The 20,981-nt window shown below is 38.1% G+C and overlaps 4 protein-coding genes and 2 pseudogenes across 8 annotated transcripts; 1 reads left to right on the top strand and 5 right to left on the bottom strand.

The window, feature by feature from the left end:
- Positions 1-3: 3 nt before the first annotated feature.
- LOC120201519 (E3 ubiquitin-protein ligase RHA1B-like) lies at positions 4-700 on the bottom strand. The gene has a single exon (XM_039202115.1). It carries the CDS (start codon positions 617-619, stop codon positions 107-109), a length of 513 nt encoding a protein of 170 aa, XP_039058046.1. The 5' UTR covers positions 620-700; the 3' UTR covers positions 4-106.
- Positions 701-1,781: 1,081 nt separating this feature from the next.
- Positions 1,782-3,320, bottom strand: LOC120201510 (annotated as a pseudogene).
- Positions 3,321-3,808: 488 nt separating this feature from the next.
- On the bottom strand, positions 3,809-11,308 carry LOC120201508 (annotated as a pseudogene).
- Positions 11,309-11,720: 412 nt separating this feature from the next.
- On the top strand, positions 11,721-13,277 carry LOC120201507 (UDP-glycosyltransferase 43-like). The gene has a single exon (XM_039202102.1). The coding sequence runs from the start codon at positions 11,721-11,723 to the stop codon at positions 13,164-13,166; it is 1,446 nt and encodes a 481-aa protein (XP_039058033.1). The 3' UTR covers positions 13,167-13,277.
- Positions 13,278-13,325: 48 nt separating this feature from the next.
- Positions 13,326-15,802, bottom strand: LOC120201517 (mitogen-activated protein kinase homolog MMK2-like). Of its 2 annotated transcripts, XM_039202108.1 has the most exons (6): positions 15,389-15,800; positions 14,878-15,007; positions 14,645-14,782; positions 14,196-14,528; positions 13,750-13,933; positions 13,326-13,589 (listed from the first exon to the last, which is right to left on the bottom strand). In XM_039202108.1, the coding sequence occupies exons 1-6, from the start codon at positions 15,553-15,555 to the stop codon at positions 13,417-13,419; spliced, it is 1,125 nt and encodes a 374-aa protein (XP_039058039.1). In that variant the 5' UTR covers positions 15,556-15,800; the 3' UTR covers positions 13,326-13,416. The 2 variants fall into 2 exon arrangements, with proteins under 2 accessions (XP_039058039.1, XP_039058040.1); XM_039202109.1 differs by lacking the exon at positions 14,645-14,782 and having other exon boundaries at positions 15,389-15,802.
- Positions 15,803-17,761: 1,959 nt separating this feature from the next.
- LOC120201518 (protein BPS1, chloroplastic-like) lies at positions 17,762-20,197 on the bottom strand. 4 transcript variants are annotated; one of them, XM_039202110.1, is made up of 3 exons: positions 20,045-20,197; positions 19,819-19,881; positions 17,762-19,059 (listed from the first exon to the last, which is right to left on the bottom strand). In XM_039202110.1, the coding sequence occupies exon 3, from the start codon at positions 19,039-19,041 to the stop codon at positions 17,989-17,991; it is 1,053 nt and encodes a 350-aa protein (XP_039058041.1). In that variant the 5' UTR covers positions 19,042-19,059; positions 19,819-19,881; positions 20,045-20,197; the 3' UTR covers positions 17,762-17,988. The 4 variants fall into 4 exon arrangements, with proteins under 4 accessions (XP_039058041.1, XP_039058043.1, XP_039058044.1 ...); XM_039202112.1 differs by having other exon boundaries at positions 19,819-19,890; positions 20,045-20,171; XM_039202113.1 differs by lacking the exon at positions 19,819-19,881 and having other exon boundaries at positions 17,762-19,056; positions 20,045-20,190.
- Positions 20,198-20,981: the final 784 nt, after the last annotated feature.

Raw genomic sequence — 20,981 nt, 5'->3', positions numbered from 1 at the left:
CTTCAGCCTGAAAAACGAAAACCTTGATCCGTTTACATTTACAATGTACAATTTTCACTAAACCCATTAGGGAAAAAAATCCGGCCTTTTGACAAAGACAAACAATTTACAATCCCGGGACCCAACTGTAGTCACTGTAAGAATCGGCGATCCCGGAAGCTGCCCAGTGCCGTTGATTAAACTCCTCCTGCAACTCCTCCGGCACAAACGGTGTCCTACAAAGCGGACACGTTACCTGATCATGGTCCATCCAACGATCCAAACACGCCCAGTGGAAAACGTGACGACAGGTCCTCAACCACCTGATCTCTTCCCCTTTTTCGAACTCGTACAGGCAAACGGCGCAACTATCCGGCGGATCCCCTTTCACCACCACAAGCTCCTCGTACTTGATAACCGGAAGGATTTCCCTGATCAGGAGAGCGGATACCCGAGGCTTCTCGAGCGTCGTTCGGGTCGGGTTTTCCGGCCATAAGGTGTCCGTTTCGATGAAATCGGAGAGTCCGAGGTAGTTGAAAAGTGAAACGATTAAATACCGGATAAAACCCAGAAATGAAAGGGCGTGAAGAAAGATTTTTGGTAAGAAGAAAACTTCACTGTAAACAACTGGAAACCCCATGAAGAAAAAATGAATTAAAATAACAAACAAATAAAATCGAAATCATAAACAGGAAGCTCAGTTCTGCGTACTTATAAATTGAAAGGAGAAATGAGAGGGAGAGAAAGAGGAAGAGAGGATATGTTGTTTTCAGCTACGAACACGAAGTACATATAGTAAAAGTCTGACTGATAGAGTCACCGGCTGTGATGTAGATGGGATATTCTGATTGGTCGGTGAGGCAGGAATTGTTAGTGTGGCAGTGAAACTAGGAAAAACGAAGGCCGCGTTTGAGGTTAGTCTTTATATTATAAAGTAGGAATCCATGAGAAAACGGCACCCGTGTCACGTGGCCTAAATGGAAGGAGTGAGGAAGTGAGTGAAACGCGGGGTACACCTAATCGCCAATAATATAATTCCAAACTACATCAATAATTCTTAAACTACGATTACGCTAGTAACAGAATTTTCAAATTTTATTTAAATATATATTAAATAATTTTAGTTAAATACATTGTTGATTAACATCGACGATGTTTATGGTATTGTTTTTATATAGTGTTATGCTTTATTTTATAATTAATTAATTTTGTTTAAAATTATTAAATGTAATCACTATTCATTGGTGAAATAAGCATCCAACTTATGGTCTCGTTGCTCAATTACCGTGTATAATTTACTTGGATTTGAAAGATATAAACAATAGAATTATAGATTTCAAGGAGTCGTTCAATCTTCGGGAGTTTTTTTTTTAATTATTATTAAATTTACCATGTGTTTTTGAAGGACAGTATTCTTCCCACTAATTATTAAACATTATTTTATTGAACAACATGGATTTAACTTTAAGCAAACACCAAAGATGACGTAATGGTAAGCTATATTGCATTTTTAATGACGGATTTATATATGGACGTTATTTTACAGTATACTAACATGTATTATATAATGTAATTCTATATTATATAAATTAACATACAAGTAAATGTGCTATACTATAACACAAATATAATAATAGTACATTTGTATTAAATGGACGGACCACCAAGATTTAAATAGTAATTTTTTGAACTAAAGATTTAACTAATAATTTTTAAATTAACAATCAAACGAAAATGTATATTACTTGAGTGGACAAATTTATGTATTACAACTACCGACCTTCAAAAATCAAAAGTGCTCAGTAAGCGCTACTGGCTACTTGTAATAGTAATATACCATAAAGCCAGTGGAATTTGATTCTTACAATATTTATGTTTCGATGTTTGACAATTGTAGTTTGGCTTGCTTTGAAGAAATTTTATGGACGTCCATCGGCAGTTTCGACCACGCCACGGTGTCTGCCTTATTCTTCCTCCGATGCATGATTCCCGAGAAGCTCAGCAGCAAACATAAAAGCGCAATCAAGGGAAGCAGAATGCCAACAATTCTTCTCGGCCAACACTTCAAAAGCAACTCTTCAGGCGCCTTACCCTCGAGACTACTGACAGAATTATTCATCTTCATGATCTCCACTCCATTTAAGATCGCATCGACCGTATATGCCATGCTCTTGCTCGAAGGTCCAACACTTACACTCACGACCCCTGAACGATCGGCATCGACCACGAAATCCACATAAAACAGAGAAGCCAACACGTAATTTGTAACAGCGGAGAGATCCAAATCTTTATATGCTAAATGTCCGTTCACGTAAACATCGAAAAACAACAATCCAATGGAAATACTAGCAATATCACGGAAATGCATCTTAACAAGATACTTGTAATCCTCAATCACTGGAAACTCCCAAGTAAGATTCGTATTCCGAATCGAAGCATTCTTGCTCTGAATCAACCGAGCAGAATTGTATACATTAACCGGACCGACTTCACAATCGCACCACCATCTTGATACTTAATCCGACCACCAAAATACACCTTAGTCGACTCCTCACTCGATTTCATATAAGCATCATCAGGCATCCAAGTCCTCCACAAAGAATCATTGAAAGGGGTAGCTTCAACACCTCCTACGGTGACCCTATAAACAACTTCAAATGCTTGTTTATTTAAACCCTCAAATTTCTCAATTTGATCGCCATTAACATACTGAGCAGTTTCCAGTTTCAAATCTTTAGGTTCAAATATCACTTCGATTGCATTAACAAATGCAAAGTTCCATTTTTAGCAGGAACGAAAGTGATATCAAGCTTCTCTAAATTAATCCAAAGCAAATATTCCATGATCTTTGGATTACCCACTGAAGTCCCACCACTAAATTTGGTCAAAGCTACCGATTCACTAACCAAAACGTGATATTGAGAGTTACCCATATTCAATCTCGATGAATGAATCGGTGAAAATGGAGACGTACCATGTGCATCCCCGGGTCTTTGACATTGACAACGTATTTTGACGGCGCGTTGAAAAAGCTGGCGGTGTGGTAGATTTGAGGCAGACCCGGAAGAAGAGTTCCGGCACAGAGTGAAAAGGTCCAAGCAGAAGAGTGATATGATTCGGGAGAATCGGATGAGTCGGAGACAAATCGACGGTTGTCTATGACGGAATCGAGGGAGGCGCCACAGTTGATGAGATAATTGTCGATCGGGGAGAACGATAACGAGAGATCATAAACAAAGAAGCTACAAAAAAGGAAAAAATAGAACCCAGGTCTTGGAAGTAAAGTTTCCATGAGAGAAAACGGAGTTAATGATCGAAGAACATGAAAATGGATGAAGGATAAGAGGGAAGGAGAAAATTTTGAGTTTGTCTTTGCTAAGACCGAGTCAAAGGCGACGACTTGAGTTTAGCGTATGTCCGAGTCAAGACAATTGGCAGTAGCTCACTTGCCACTTGCCAGGACACGACAGACTCTACTTTCTTTGTAGGATTAATCGTACGGACCCTACAATTATCAGCTACATTTTAAAATGGTCCCAAATATGTTAATTGAATCATCAAACTATAGTAGTATTTCAATTAAGTTCTTTTTTTAATCACCTATTAAGTTTTCCATTGAATTAGATGTCAAAATAGTTAGCACAAATATGTGTTGTTTAAGTTGATAATACATGTCGCTAATTCATGACAAGTGAAAAAGTTAACAGAACAATTATTGATGATTAACTTGTCAACTTTCATCATATTGTCCGGAAATTCATCGAAAATAAGAAGAAAAAATAGAGAAAATAAATGAGGTCGAAGAGCGGGAGGAAAAATGAAAAGTTGCTTATCTCAATTCAATGACTTCATCATCTCCACACAGTCCCACGTCAATAACCATGGTGTTTTTCTCTTTCGTTCGCAACACCCTGCAACAATTCCTTCGTGGAGGCTGCTACACAACAAAGAGCAAAGGAACTAAAAATAACAAATCTCAAATTTCTTCATGGTAAGGGGCTAACACTATAATTAAACCACGAATTTACCTTGTCCCATAAGTTTGTGTCGGGTTTTTTGTAAACCTCGACTCTATCAATCCGCGAAGGATCCAGCATCTTCCAGTTGCAGTCCGGGTTCGAAGCTCGGTGATGCACTTGCTCGCAGGCCGTTTGGTTTGTCTTCTTGTCGCGTGATGCTTTAGACAATTAATACAGAAAGGGTTTTTGGCAGACATGTCGGGCACGGGGTCGGGTATTGAAAGAGAAGCCAGTGTAATCGGCTGTCTTGTACAATTCAGGAAAGTTCGGGCCGGCATTTCCAACTCTCTCACTGAGAATATGCCTCTATATCTGAACCGTGTAGCCCCATGAGATAGAGACGGTCCACCTCCTGGTTTTGTCGTAGCAAACCGATTGCTGCATCAATGCAGCAGAGTCAAGGTGTATTGGGAGGTGGAGACGTTTCAGGGCTTGAACCCGGTTCACATTGGGGAATATGGGTTCGACCTTGTCTAGGTGGTGAATGGAGACGAGATGAGCAACGGGGTGCAGCCAAGAGGTTACCAAAAACGCCGTACTGTTCAAAAGGTAATATTTGATTAGATATTATGACCTCCGACCCTAATTACTATCAAAAGCAGCATAGTATTGTGGAGCTACTTATGGCCAAAGCCTACAAATTTGATCCAACTAAAAGGGTAGTGGCAGTCGGAATGCGCCACGTTATGAATCAAAAGAATATCGATTGAAATTAGATAGCTTTAAGTCTTTAACAGTAAAAAACAAAATGAAAGCAACTAAGAGAGTGAATTGGACCCAAAAGCACAAACTTTGGAATGAATACGTGTCTACTTCAGACATGGAGCTCGAACAACATCGACTTCTTGTATTACACGTGTGGCGAAAGAAAATGAATTAAGAACCTAGAGCAAAAAGGATTCGGCGGGACTCAAAGAGAGAATTTTAAATTCATACGTGTAAAATGGTTTAGGGGAGACTTTGGTTTGATTATATTCATTGTAATGGACGCCGATGATCAACACACGCAGCTGTCCGAAGCTATGTGCCTGTCAACGCGGTGATATACGAGATAAACAGACCTATGCTTATGACATTTATGAAGCTTTTCCAAGATTTTATAGGACCTTTTATCCAAATGTCATTCATTAAATAACTTTTTTTTTTTAATTTTAACACCCATATTAATGAATATAAACAAGCAAACCTGGTGAAATCCCGGTTCCTTGGTGAGGGGAAACCCGAGCTCCGCCATGCAAGCGTGAATGCGATCATCGGAGCCGTACAATCCCGGGTATCTCTGTATACACCGGTCTTGCATTTTCTCTAGTGCTTTAGCCAGAGGGTAGCTGATGGCGAACCCTCCGCCGCCGTAAGCCATCCCGTAGGAGAAATTAATGTTCTGCAAAATGCAAATGACTCTCCGACGAACTCCCGATGTAATAAAACTGATTATGATCGTATTTAGACAAAACCCGAACTAAATTATCGGGCACAAAGAACGTATCATCGTCTCCCATAACGAACCATCTCACATCTTCCAAGCCCAGCCGTAGAGTCTCCGATACTATACGGGTTGTCCTTATAGCAGACCAGTGGCCTTTCGGATTATTGTATTTGAACTTGGAATTGTCGCCGGAGACCACTTTCGGCGGCAAAAGGTGGTCATATGTTCCGTTTTTAACACCCTTGTCTAACCAGACGACGCCGCGTATTTGCTGAGGCTTCCACCACAGTTTGATGTAATTCTTCCATTGATCCCATAACCGAGCCGAGGCTGCAATGCCGAAAACTATATGGTGAAGCGTTGTTTTCTTTGAGGAGTTGGGTTTGGGAGATGAAACTGTTGAAAAGTCAACAATTGCATGCCACTTTCGTGCACATGCAATTTCGGTGCAAGTGGCAACAATTGACTGGAAAATGTTAATTGTTATGGTAAGAGATAATTATAATTTAGTCATTGTAATTTAGAGTATTTATAAATTAGTCATTAAGCTTCAATTATAAATACCCTAGCTCATTTAGCTTCAAAATCATCCCAAATCATTTTAGTTTTCTTTTGATACTAGAGAATTTAGAGAGTTTCTTAAGAGTTATTTTCTCCTTTTTTTATCAAGAGAGAATTATTATTGTTTTCTCCTTGGTAGATCGAGAGAAGTTGTAATTCCTATTTTCTCATAGTGAAATTCTTTTACCGTTGCCCGTGGTTTTTACCCTATATTATTTAGGGGTTTTCCACGTAAATTTTGTGTCTATTTTATTTTCATTTTTATTTTCTCAAATTATCAGTTGTGATTTTGCTATATTCGATAGTCGTATTCCGTAACAATTGGTATCCGAGCTAGATTGAGTGTGTAATATCTTCTTATTGTCTTTGTGGTTGCCACCAAAAGGTGTATCCTCCAACATAAAAAAGTAAGAATGTATTACCCATTCTTTGAAGGTTCCTGAGAACTATTCACGATAGTGAAATAGTGGGAGCTATATGAAATAGAAGCTATGGCAACGAAATTTGATATTGAAAAATTCAATGGGAGAAATTTCTCATTGTGGAAATTAAAGATGAATGCCATCTTGAGGAAAGACGGTTGTCTAGCAGCTATCATCGAAAGGCCGATAGATTTCACAGACGAAAATAAATGGATCGAAATGGATGGGAATGTTATGGCAAACTTTCATCTAGAATTAACAGATGAAGTATTGTCAAGCATCGAGGAGAAGAAGACAGCTAAGGAGATATGTGATCATCTCACCAAGCTGTACAAGGCCACATTGTTGCACAATAAAATTTTCCTTAAGAGAAAATTTTACACTCTCCGTATGCCAGAATCTACTTCAGTGACGGAGCACTTAAATAGACTGAACACTTTATTTTCTCAGCTTACATCCTTAAGCTGTAAAATAGGAGAACAAGAATGTGCTGAACTTCTACTTCAAAGTCTACCAGATTCGTATGATCAACTCATCATCAACTTGACAAACAGTAATGTCACCAATCTAGTCTTCGATGACGTTGCAGCTGCTATTCTACAAGAAGAAAATCGGCGCAAGAACAAGGAAGATGAACAAGTAAATCTGCAACAAGCAGAAGCGTTGACAACGATGAGAGGGAGATCAACAGAACGTGGCCAAAGCAGCAGTCACAAACCTGGTTTATCGAAGTCGAGAAGCAAGAAGAATTTAAAGTGCTACAACTGTGGAAAAAAGGATCACTTGAAGAAAGATTGTTGGAGTCTAAATAAAAACTCTAATCCACAAGGCAATACCGCAAACACTTCAGATGATGGAGATGTTCTATGCTGTGAAGTGTCAACCACCGTGGAAGGTAGAAAGAGATATGCAGATATATGGCTCATTGATTCAGGAGCAACATATCACATGACCTCAAGAAGAGAATGGTTTCATCATTATGAACCTGTCTCGGGAGGATCTGTGTATAGTTGCAATGATCATGCCTTAGAGATCATTGGCGTGGGAACCGTCAAATTGAAGATGTATGATGGAACAACTAAAGTTGTTCGAGATGTGCAGCACGTGAAAGGCCTGAAGAAAAATTTATTATCGTACGGATTGTTGGATAATAATGCAAGTAAAATTGAAACACGGAAAGGAATCATGAATGTGTTCTGTGGAGCGCTTGTAGTGCTGAAAGTCGAAAAGATAACAATAAACTTGTACATGCTGAAGTGAGAGACTATGCTAGAAGCAGAAGCCTCTGTTGCCTCATGTAGTTCAAATTCTACAATGTTATGGCATCAGAAACTTGGACACATGTCAGAACAAGTAAAGAAAATCATTGTGGAGCAAAAACTACTTCTAAGCTTAACAAAGTTATCATTGCCTTTGTGTGAGCATTGCATAACAAGTAAGCAGCACCGGTTGAAATTCAATACGTCAAATTCTAGAGGCAAAAGTGTTCTAGAATTGGTTCACTCTGATGTATGGCAAACACCAGTTACATCCCTAGGCGGAGCAAAATACTTTGTCTCATTTATTGATGACTACTCCAGGAGATGTTAGGTGTACCCTATTAAGAAGAAGTCAGATGTGTTTTCCACTTTCAAAAACTTCAAAGCGTGGGTGGAACTTGATTCTGGAAATAAGATCAAGTGTTTCATATCAGGTAATGGAGGAAAATACACAAGTGAAGAATTTGATGACTTTTGTAGGAAATAATGCATCAAAAGATAGTTCACAGTGGCGAACACTCCTCAACAAAATGGAGTGGCAGAGCGGATGAACAGAACCTTGTTAGAAAGAACAAGGGCAATGTTGAGGGATGCAGGCCTAGAAAAATCATTCTAGGCAGAAGCAGTCAATACCGCCTGTTATTTGGTGAATCGAGCTCCATCAATTGCAAATGAGTTGAAAACACCAATGAAGATGTGGACTGGAAAACCAGTTGATTATTCAAACCTTCATGTATTTGGAAGTATTGTGTACGTGATGTACAACTCCCAAGAAATCTCAAAGCTGGATCCAAAATCCAGAAAATGCAAATTCTTGGGGTATGTTGATGGTGTAAAGGGGTATCGCTTGTGGGATCCCACTGCCCGCAAAGTGATCATTAGCAGGGATGATATATTTGTAGAAGATAAGCTACAAAGAAAAGAAGAAGATGATAGCACTGAAAAGTCAAAGACTACACAGATACATGTGGAAAAGGAGTTTGAACAAGGAGATTCTTCTGAAGCAGAACCAACACATGGCGAACAAGAATCCGAGAGTTTTGAAGCTCCAACAACTCGTCAATTAGATCGTGTGAGAAGACGTCCCAATTGACACTCAGATTATGTTATAGTAGGAAATATTGCATACTACCTTTTAATAGAGGACGGTGAGCCATCAACATACGAGGAGGCAATAAACAACTCAGATGTTTCACTGTGGATGATGGCGATGCAAGAAAGAATTGAAGCCCTTCATAAAAATAATACATGAGACCTTATGCCACTACCACAAGGAAGGAAGCCAATTGGTAACAAACGGGTCTTCAAAATCAAGCGAAATGGTGACGGTCAAGTTGAGAGGTATCGTGCAAGACTGATGGTCAAAGGATATGCTCAAAAAGAAGGTATTGATTTTAATGAAATATTTTCTCCTGTGGTTCGACTAACAACAGTTCGAGTAGTTTTGGCAATGTGTGCTACATTAGACTTACATCTAGAGCAGCTAGATGTTAAAACAACTTTTCTTCATATAAATCTTGAGGAAGAAATTTATATGCTCCAGCCTAAAGGTTTTGAAGAAAAAGAAAATAAGAACTTGGTTTGCAGGTTGAACAAATTTCTGTACGGTCTAAAGCAGACGCCGAAGTGTTTGTATAAGAGATTTGATTTCTTCATTATGTGCCTTGGATACAGCAGACTTAATGCAGACCCTTGTGCTTATTTCAAGAGGTCTGGTGATAACGATTTTGTTATATTGTTATTGTATGTGGATGACATGTTGGTTACAGGACCCAACAAAGATCATATTGAAGAATTGAAGGCACAACTGGCTAGGGAATTTGAAATGAAGGACTTGGGATTAGCAAACAAGATTATAGGGATGCAAGTTCACCGAGACAGAAGTAATAGGAATATTTGGCTTTCACAAATGAATTACTTGAAGAAGATCTTGTCAGGATTCAGCATGCAAGATTGTAAGCCAACTTCTACCCCTCTTCCTATTAACTTCAAATTATCCTCTAGTATGAGTCCTAATAGTGAAGAAGAGAGGATTGAGATGTCTCGAGTACCGTATGCATCAACAGTGGGAAGTTTAATGTTCGCTATGATATGCACAAGACCAGACATTGCACAAGCAATGGGAGTAGTTAGTCGGTATATGGCGAATCCAGGAAAAGAGCATTGGAATACAGTAAAGAGGATCCTGAGATACATCAAAGGGTCCTCAAATGTTGCATTATGTTACGGAGGATCAAACTTACTTATCAATGGGTATGTTGATTCTGATTATACAGGGATTTGGATAAAAACAAATATACTACAGGATATGTGTTTAAAGTTGCTGGTGGAGTTGTAAACTGGGTTTCAAAATTGCAATCAGTTGTAGCTACATCCACAACAGAGACAGAATATGTAGCAGTTACATAAGTCAGTAAAGAAGCAATTTGGTTGAAGATGCTATTGGAGGAGCTTGGGCACAATCAAGAGTATGTCTCTCTATTTTGTGACAGTCAAAGTGTCTTGCATCTAGCAAGGAATCCAGCATTTCATTCAAGGACAAAACACATACGAGTTCAATATCATTTCATTCGTGAAAAGGTGGAAGAAGGGATAATAGATATACAAAAGATCCATACCAAAGACAACATAGCAGATTTTATGACGAATGCAATCAATGCTGATAAATTTACTTGGTGTCGATCCTCTTGTGGCCTGCCAGAGACGTAAGCAACATGAAGGTACAAGGTATAAAGAATGGTGTGAAGATATGATTGTTCTAATCAAATCTTTAAGTGGGAGATTGTTGAAAAGTTAACAATTGCATGCCACTTTCGGTGCACATGCAATTTCGGCGCAAGTGGCAACAATTAGCTGGGAATTGTTGATTTTTATGATAAGAGATAATTACAATTTAGTTATTGTAATTTAGGGTATTTACAAATTAGTCCTTAAGCTTCAACTATAAATACTCTAGCTCATTTAGCTTCAAAACCATCTCAAAACATTATATTTTTTTTGGATAATTTAAGTTTTATTACCCAAATAGAGAGTACTGCTACAGAATCCAATCAAAGGAACAAGAAGGGGAAACCTATTTACAACAAAATTATATTATACCCCAATGATTACAAAATTAGATAACAAAACATTTTAACTTTCTTCCAATACTAGAGAATTTAGAGAGTTTCTTAAGAGTTGTTTTCTCATTTTTTATCAAGAGAAAATTATCATTGTTTTCTCCTTAATAGATCGAGAGAAGTTGTAATTCCTATTTTCTCATAGTGAAATTCTTCTACCGTTGCTCGTGGTTTTTATCCTATATTATTTAAGGGTTTTCTATGTAAATTTTGTCTCTTTTATTTTTATTTTTTTAAATTATTAATTGTGATTTTACTTTATTCAATAATCGTATTCCGCAATAGAAACTGGCGGTGGAGCTATAGATAAAGATTTCTCTCCGCCATTAACATGAACAGCTTTGATGATGTTCTGTTCTTCGTTCGGAGCATTCGAGAACCTTACTGAGTAAAATATGCAGAGAATAGAAATCAAAAGGAGGGAAGAAAGGACGAACCAGGGGAAAGTACAGGAAACGGTGAGATGGTTTCTCAAACTTTGATCCCTTGGTAACTTGTCTTCAACCTTTGGATTGTCTTTCATGATCAAGGAGGGTTTTAAAAGTTCAGACCTTGGATTTTCTGGGTGTTGATGGCTATGAAAATCTAACTCTAGATTCCAAACTCTTAACTCTCTAACTTAAGAGAACATGGATTTTCCGTATGGAAATCTATGTGCAAAGTAACATTAGTGGAACATGAATATAAATAGACTTATTTCTTTAATAATATATATATATTAATTATACTTGTATAAATATATTTATATTTAAAAAGTCGGTGAGAAAATAAAATAAAATGACACGAGTATAATTGAATGAAAACAAAAATCCATAAATGAGTGATCACGAGTAACTTGAAATCCGATTTATGTTCCTTTGCACATATAGGTTTTCTTCTCCGGTTTGCTTAGCTGCTGCTGCCGGCTGTCGTTTGCTTCTTCTTCAGCAGGTGACATGGCCATGGATAATAAATGTGAGGTGGTCTTCATCTCCCATCCTAGCATTGGCAACCTGGTTCCTATCGTCGAATTCGCCCGCCACCTAACACGTCATGAGTCTCGCTTCTCTGCTACCGTTTTTATAATCACCGTGCACCAAAGAGCCATCGTCAACCTTTACACTCAATCACTGTGCAACGCCGCCTCTCCTTCGGATCATATCAAATTCATCCATCTCCCTACCGTCGTCGAACATCCCACTCCTGATCAGTACCAATCTTCTCTGGGTTACTTATCCCTCTTCATAGACAAGCACAAGCCCCACGTTAAGCATGCCATCTCCGACCTCATCTCAACTACTTCAGTTGCTGCCCTCTTTGTTGACATGTTCACCACTTCCATGATCGATGTCGCCAATCAACTCGGCATTCCTTGTTATCTCTTCTTTGCTTCCCCTGCCAGTTTTTCGGGGTTTATGTTCCATTTGCCTGAGTTAGACAGACAGCTTACCGTCGACTTTGTCGAGTCCGACTCGGGATTAATAGTCCCCAAACACTCGGCAGTTGAGTTGATCATCCCCACTTTTGCTAAACCCTTGCCCCCTAGCTTGCTGAGAAACAAGGATGGTTATTTCTGGTACTTAGAACACGCTCGTAGGTACAATGAGACCATGGGCATCGTAGTGAACACGTTTCTTGAACTGGAGCCCCACGCCATTGACTCGCTCTCCTTTAATGGGTTTCCTCCGGTTTATCCGGTCGGTCCAATTCTTAATCATGCTGGACCTGCTCAATGGCATCCGGATGGAGCTAAACAGGATTCCATAATGAAATGGCTTGATGATCAGCCTCCATCTTCAGTGGTGTTCCTATGCTTCGGGAGCATGGGGAGCCTCCAGGTATCCCAGTTGAGAGAGATTGCTTTCGGGCTGGAGCATCGTTTCTTATGGTCCATTCGTAAGCCACCCGAAGGTAAACTAGATCTCCCAAGGGAGTACACCAGTGTAGAGGACGTTTTGCCGTCAGGGTTCTTGGATCTAACAGCCGGGTTGGGGCTCGTGTGTGGGTGGGTTCAGCAAGTGCGAGTATTGAGCCACCAAGCAATCGGAGGGTTCGTGTCGCACTGTGGGTGGAATTCCATATTGGAGAGCATATGGCATGGTATTCCTATCGCGACATGGCCAGTATATGCGGAGCAACAAATGAATGCATTTGAGTTAGTGAAAGAGATGGGATTGGGTGTGGAGATCAGGTTGGATTACAGGGATGGCTGTGATTTGGTGGCGTCCGACGAGTTCGAAAGAGTGTTGAGGCGTTTGATGGACGACGAAGATGAAGTGAAGGCAAAGGTAAAGGAAATGAAGATCAAGAGTAGGATGGCACTGATGGAAAATGGTTCCTCATATAAATCTTTAGAATCCTTGATCCAGGAAATCAGCAGCAGAATACAAGGTTTCAACTGAAATACTGAACAATTTAGTTCCATGTTCAGGAAAAGCCTATATGATTCCTAGATGGATACGTGGTCCAGCGTCATCAACTCACGAGATATGAAATGACCGTTGAACAAACTCCAATTCTATTTAAATAGTATTTCCACGAGTCGTTTAGCAATTTTCGAATCTCAGAAGGGACTGACGAGTCCTACAACTTATATTTCAGCAAACGAGTCGCTAGGTTCACTTAACAGAGGCACATACAAACACATAAATCTCAATGAATTGGGTCTGGATTGAACTTTACAGATTCTCTATAGATGAGCTCCTTAATGTTTTCTTCTGTAACAGATGGTTGCTCGAAATCAAAACTGAATGGCCTTGGGCAAACAGGCTCCACGTTGATGTCGTGAAAAGGTGCCAAGTAAGGGTGGCATAGAGCCTCATCGACTGCAACGGACGATAAGAGGTTGTTAAGTAAAAATGACGAAAAGGGGTGATTTGGTTCGATGCATACGCATCATGTGAATAATTTCCCAATGCTTCTTCAAATTCATCCACTGTTTCTGTTACTTAGAAGTAGTGGAGAGAAATAAACAACTCATAGTACCTATAATGCGCCTATGGGGATCGAAGATGAGCATCTTCCCAAGCAAATCAACAGCACCAGGTGACATGTTAGGAAATCTAGCAGCGAAATTTTGCTTTGGATGTTGTGGAAGCTGTCGAACGTATCTTCTGGCATTGTCACTTCGAAGGAACCCAAGACTTGAATCATCAGGTGAACCTATAAGCTGTTCCAAGGGACAGAAAAATTATGTGCAAACCCATCAAGCAAAAACTCTTGGAGATAGGAAACATAACTACATTACATGATTGTCAATGAAAAACCAGCACTAATAAAAGAACATGCAAATAACGATCATGCGGGAGAAAATGCATTTTGCATACAACGCAAAATGCATCCATCCAAGATCCTTATAATGAAAGGGTCAACAGTAATGGGCCATTCGAAGAGCTTTCTGGCAGTTTCTTCTAAGATTGTGGAAAGCATACCTCTGTGATGAGCCTCAGCTGATGCACGTAGTCTTTGCCAGGGAAGAGGGGTTGTCTAGTCATGATTTCACCGAGTATGCAACCCACCGACCAAATATCGATTGCAGCAGTGTATTCAGAACAATTGAGAAGCAATTCTGGTGCCCGGTACCAGCGAGTAACTACATATTCTGTCATAAAATCAGTTTCGGATGTCGTCCTCGCAAGCCCGAAATCTCCAATTTTAAGGTCACAATTCGCATTCAGAAGCAAATTACCGGGCTTTAAATCACGATGCAAAACATTTGCTGAATGTACATATTTCAGCCCTCGTAAAACCTGATATAGGAAGTACTGCAAAAGTAGCAGTGAATAATCAACAATTGTTCCAGCTTCTAAGTTGCTAACAGAAAACAAGTAACGTTTCTGTCCTGGTATATTTAATACAACAGCTAGTATTTGATACCAACCCGACAATGATCATCTGTCAACGATTGGTTAGATCGAATGATTTGATGAAGATCAGTGTCCATGAGTTCGTAAACAATGTAGACATCATTAAAGTTCTCCTTCAGTGGAGGCCGTATGATGTCTTTGATGGCAATCACCTGAATAAGAAAAGGAATTCCCTGTCATTAGTACCCGTATACAATTACGGGTCGATTTACATGAACATGTGAACGACAGAGCTAAAAGAACTCACATTCTCATGATCCATGTGACGAAGAAGCTTGATCTCTCGCAGAGTCCTCTTGGCATCGATCCTGTTGTCAAAAGCGTTGCCAATTTTCTTGATAGCAACCTCCTCCCGCGACTCGGAGTTCACGGCAGCACTAAGAAAAGGGAGGAGCAACAATGGCATCTTAGCTCGATATGATTAATAAACGTATAGGGAAGTAAGCCTAATGAACAGAATGGTAACTTCCTTTCAACCTCCTCAGGCAGCAAGTTGAGCTCTAAATTCATTTACTTCAACGGGGGCCTAAATTCGGCAGCTTAATTTCATTAGAATCAAAACACACTACAAACTACAGCTGAATGAGTTAAGGATTCACTCATCTCACTCAATCTAAAAACAGAGGGCTTAGAATCATGCATCAAAGTTCCATCAAAACACGTAAACAACTTACTCGCAAAGCTATTTCATAGCTTGAATTATTCCAAAACTATCATGTGAAACTTAAAGATGAAAACAAACCCATATCATATCTTACCAGACAATACCATTAGCACCACGGCCGACGGGGCGAATTGGAGGGACGTATTTTCTGGAAACTTCGAATAAGCTACCATAAACGTTGTACTGAACGTAGCGTCCGCCATGAGTTGGTATCCCTTTGATGCTGTGATTGCCTGACCAAGTGCTGGACTCTATTGACATGCTTTCTGGATCCGAATTTTGGATAACCCGGATCAAACTCGAAAACCCAGAACAAAGAATAGACCTTTTTGCAGTGATAACAGCTAAAATCCAGAGAGAGGGATAAATAGGGTAAGCAAATGGGGTCTAAATTTTGCGAGAGCGTGTTGGTAGGTGTAAAGTGTTTTTTTTTCTTCCTTTGTTCTTTTCTAAAATCTTCTCTTGGGTTTACTAGTAATTTTCATTTTTTGAACTGGGAAAGCTGGTCTCATCGTGAAGACTTCACCTTTCAAAAAAACCCACAATAAATTTGGAATCTGTTCTGCATTTTGCCTTTTTCACTGTACAAGATGTATATCTTTTTTGTCTAAAGCTCGACATAAACGAAGTTATTCTGGTAGAAAAAAAAAGGTCATAAACAAAGTTGTCATTCTCGTGTTCATAGTCAAATACCCTTGGGTTTATATTTCAACTAAACTCAACATAATATCAAACTTTAAAACGTTTAAATTGTATCAATTTAAATATTAAGACATTAAAATTGATATACAACTTAAAATTTACTATTAAAATTAAAATGTTTTAAAGTTTACTGTTAAGATTGATGCACAACTTAAAATTAATATTTTTTAATTATTATATAAATATAAATGAATGAATGGAATTATTATTTTTCATTACTTTACTATTCAATTTAGTATTTGCAAAACAAAACATGTAAAACTTTTCTACAAGATTTGTCAAAGTCTTCATGGTAAACGTTCTTCATTCCAAGTTCTATAGAAAATCATCTGTCAAAGAAACTATTATGTCAAGTCTATCAGAATTAAAATAAAATATTTTAAATATATATATATATAAGTCGTATAATTTACGTTGAAGCAGAATATCTCATGGCTTTCAAAGCATAGCCGCTGGCATGTTATGATATACGTGATCTGACTCTGTATTTGCCAAACCCCACAAGTTGATTCCTAGAACATCCACAGAGGATATAGAAATACACATTGACTACAAGATTTAAAACTGTTTCATTCATAAGGATTAAATTAATAAATGATTTATGTGATCTGCCTCTGTATTTGTTAAAACCTCGTGGTTTAATTCAATATTTTATTAATGATTAAATTAATAAATGACGGGTCATGAGGAGAGACCATATTTTGTGTGTGCGCGTGTTTTCGATAAACATTTGAAGGCGCGTCTTAAACATGTGTTATTTGAGTAGGCCGGTGCTGGACTGAGAGCGGGTGGTAAACTGAGCGTGTGCTGTTCTTCGTGGTATCTCGCTTATTACTCTCATCTTGATAACAGCCTGGGGTGCATTTATATGTTTTGTATGGGAGGAAAGAAATTGTTGGTTACCATCGCAGGCGTGGCCCAATTGGCTTTTGGAATTATGAGCTGGTCTCATGTCCTAGGCTCGAATCGCGCTGGTTGGGAATCCTGAAAAAAAAGGGAAAATAGAGTGGTGAGTTCTTTGAGCCCTCCGAAAGCTCTGCCTTGTAGGGTCAGATTCTTCAGCCTAACCTTGGGAGATCCTAAGTTATAAAAAAAAATTTGTTGGTTAAAAATTGTTGGTTGTTTAGAAGACATAATAGGGGACCGCGATGCTGTTTTTTAATTGCATTCGTGATACTGTACAGTTGAAATTTGAGGGGGGAAATATAGACTAGGCTGATTGGGTAAATGCTCGTTTCTGTATAAATTGACAGACTGGAACAATACTATCCACAGATTTAACATGCAATTCACGATATCACCAATATTGTTTTCCCAGTTTCATACGACTACAATAGATACAACCTGAGCATCTTCTCTCAACATTCAATCCTGGGATCATTAAAAACACCCAGAGCTGCTGTATTCCAATTTCGGAGGTTTGGATACCAAATCATGATATCACCCCCTCCCCCCCGAAAAAGAATGTGTGGTGATGGACGAACTTCCAGTTGAAAGAATAGAATGCAGAAATTAATCAAAAAAAAAGAATTAAACTAGAGACTTGAGGGGCTTCTATCTGAATTTGCATGTCCACCTAATTTTTAACATATAAAAACATCCATACAGTTTAAGGCTGAGAAAAACCGCACAGAATTAATACCTCTTTGGGAGCCAACGCTAACGAATGTTATACATGTCAAGAATAGCCTGAGCTGCAAAGGGAAGAGATATTAGGAACACCGTAATAACGGATATCCTAGGGAAATGATGATCGAGAACAATAGGAAGCAAACATTTGCAAACAAATATTGGCCCTTTATATAGCATTTGGCATAGAATGGTCCGAATACATGTACAACAAACTATTTTAATATAACGCACCTTACAACTCACACAACACGTACTTTCATTACCCAGACAAGGTTGTATATGACTACTAGTTAGAAAACAGAAGGTTTCATACCTAAACCATCTGTATACAGAAGAATTTAGCTTCGCCACATTCATGATTCACCTCACAACTTGCTCGTCATGATTTCTTCCTGCGACTGATTTTGGGACGTCACAACCTGCTCTTAGATTACAAAGCAAAGCATCACGCCCAGTCAAAACTATTTTGAAAAAGCCATCTACTACCATTGAAAGATTATCTAAACCTTGAGATAGTTTCTCTGCTGTGCTCCTCATATCTGAAACAGAATTCTTGAATGATTCACCATCAGCAGGACCAAACCCATCTTGAAGGAATGGATACAGTTTCTTGGAACAGGCATCGACAGCATGAAGTTCTCTAAGAACTGTAAATTCTCCGCAAGAAAATATATTTCTAATTTCTGTATTCACAGTAGTTTGCATATCAGAGAAAACTTGTGCCCATGGCAGCGTAGCAGGAACAGGCAAATCTAACAAATTCTTGGTAGAACCAGAGAAAGCTGCAGCAAAGATACTACAGATATATGTAGTCACCACCTTAGCTCCATACATAGCACGCATCAAAACCTTCCCTTTAGCAGAGTTCTTCACCTTAGGCAAGTTCAATGACTCCACAAGTTTGTCCAGTATAGGATGACAACCTTCAACTCTGGGATTTTTTGAACAAATGTGCTGTCTCCAGCTATCAAGTGAGGAACATGCCCTCAGGAATTGGTTTTGGGAATCAGACTCCAACTTATGCAACACACATTGAAGTAAGAGATGGCCTTGGTTGAGCCTTGTAAGTTCAGAGGTAAAAGCAATACTAATATCAAGCAACTTTACACTTATGTCCAGGTACACATCTATCCATTTCTCATCCCAATCAGTCACAGGGAGCTCAAGCTCAGTTATCAGGTTTTTTATATCGCAGTGAATCTCGGAAAGCGACTCCATTGCTAGTTTCATCCACGACAAGCTAAGGATGTCATTCTTGTCTTTAGGCACAAGCCTTTGCAGCCTCTCTGACAAGGCGGCCTCAAACGCACTCAATAAAGAAAGAAGTCTTGGAGGCAACTGAGAACCCTTAGGAGTACGGAAAGGATTTCCAAAATGGAAGAAAGGGCGGTGTGGTTCTTGAGGACGGCTCATTTTTTGATGTATTTACTACAACATCCAAAAGTACAAAGTCAATTATATCACAATAAAATGTTTGATAAACTAAATCATGTTATTAATTCAATGGATTATGACAGACATCAAACTCCCCGAAGTTTCCATAAGTAATCATCTTTATAGTTTATAATACTATGCAAGCATGGGCATAACTTTAAACGGGCATCATCCCCGTAATATTTATAGACCATTAGTTCCACCATCCAACAATAAACGAATTCAAACCTATACATTTGACCAATACCTTACACAGCAGATCTAATCATATAATACTTAATAAGCATAAAATCATTTGGATTAAATTTTGTAGATTCAACTAAATAACTAAATAGATGATGGCATAAACAACCATATATTCAACAATAAAATATAAAAAATACACGCAAAAGATATGGTGCAACGATAAATCATAACAAATATATCTAGATCTCCTTGGTTGCCTGATTTTCTCTGGTTATCCACCCTATCTTGTCTTAATTCTACATCTACATGACTTCCAACATGAATACTAGGAAAAACTTTATACAGAGAAACAGCCAAGTCATTTCTACACAAAATAAAATAATTATAAACCAAAACGCTTCAAGCCGGAAACTCTGGAAATCACATCTCTAAAAAACAAAGCTTCAAAATCGAAATTCAAAACACAGAAGTCACAGCAGATCTGGTGGATCTGAAACGAAAATAAAAACACAAAAACATCCAGAAATATAAAGTCAAAACAAATACAAAAGTAAACCAAAAAAATACCAGAAGTTTCGGTACTTAAATCAAACGAGGGATTAAACCAAGCAGAAGAAGAAATTATCCACGGATCTGTTCAAACTTTGTTAATAACAAAAGATGAAAACAAATTTATAAGCTAAGTAGGTTTCAAACAACTAATCTAAAAAAATGAAGAAAAAATCGGTATTTCAGTGGAATCGCACACAGAAAAGCTAATTGAAAATAACAAAAAGGAAAATAGAGAGAATTGTACCTGACTTAGTACTGGAAATGGAATTTGGAAATTTCGAACAAGGCTGCAAATGCTTGGTGTATTTTTCAGCTTAGTTGAAATTTCAATATTTGGGGAGTAGTTGAGAATGAGGAGTGTTGATTTAATCACTGCCTGTTACGGGATGTCGGTCACATAATATATACGTGGAGTACAATGAATGGGGAACATAAAGAATTGGGGTAACGGATAAGAAGAATAGCTTACCGCCTATTTTTGTTGTTTTTTGCTCTTTTGTCAAATTTGTTGATATTATCGAAGGGCCGTCGGGTGGAATATAATTTTCAGTGGGCCCCCGCCAGACGTCAGCCCCACTTCCACTTGTATAAAGCCGCGCAAATCTAACGGATATAAATGAGCATGCTTCATGTTTCAAAGTTAGCTGTAGGCTTTTAGCAATAACCAAATTTTAAAGGTTTAATACTCAATTTACCTTTTAAGTTATATTTATTTTGATATTTTGATATTTTTTTAATGTCTACTTAAATTAATCAATTTTTTTTCAACTAGTTAAAATTTTAATTATGTTAAAAAAGTAAAAATAATTTACTATTAGTCAATAAATAAATTATTATATTGATCACGATAAATCATGAAAAATATTAAAGATGCATGTAAATTTTAATTATATTCTTTCAACCGATTAATTAGATTTAGAATTTTAAATACTCATATATAATTGTACAGACACTAAAACTTTAAATTCTAAATAAACTATAATATAAAAAAATTTAAGCTAATCAGAATAAAATTCGAAATACAATTTCTGATAAACTCATATCCTACGTTTTTAAATTAATAAATCTAAAATAGTCAAAAAATCTAGGATAAAGTACATAAATGATCCCCGATTATAAGATGTTATTTTTTTAGCCTCTTAACTATTAAAAGTTACAAAAGAGTCTCCCAATTAGAAAAA

Source organism: Hibiscus syriacus, unplaced genomic scaffold (genome assembly GCF_006381635.1).
Source record: "Hibiscus syriacus cultivar Baekdansim isolate YM2019G1 unplaced genomic scaffold, ASM638163v2 tig00007425_pilon, whole genome shotgun sequence".
Lineage (NCBI taxonomy): Eukaryota > Viridiplantae > Streptophyta > Magnoliopsida > Malvales > Malvaceae > Hibiscus > Hibiscus syriacus.
Note: the sequence above shows the minus strand (reverse complement) of the source record. Positions and strands in the feature narration are given on the sequence as shown.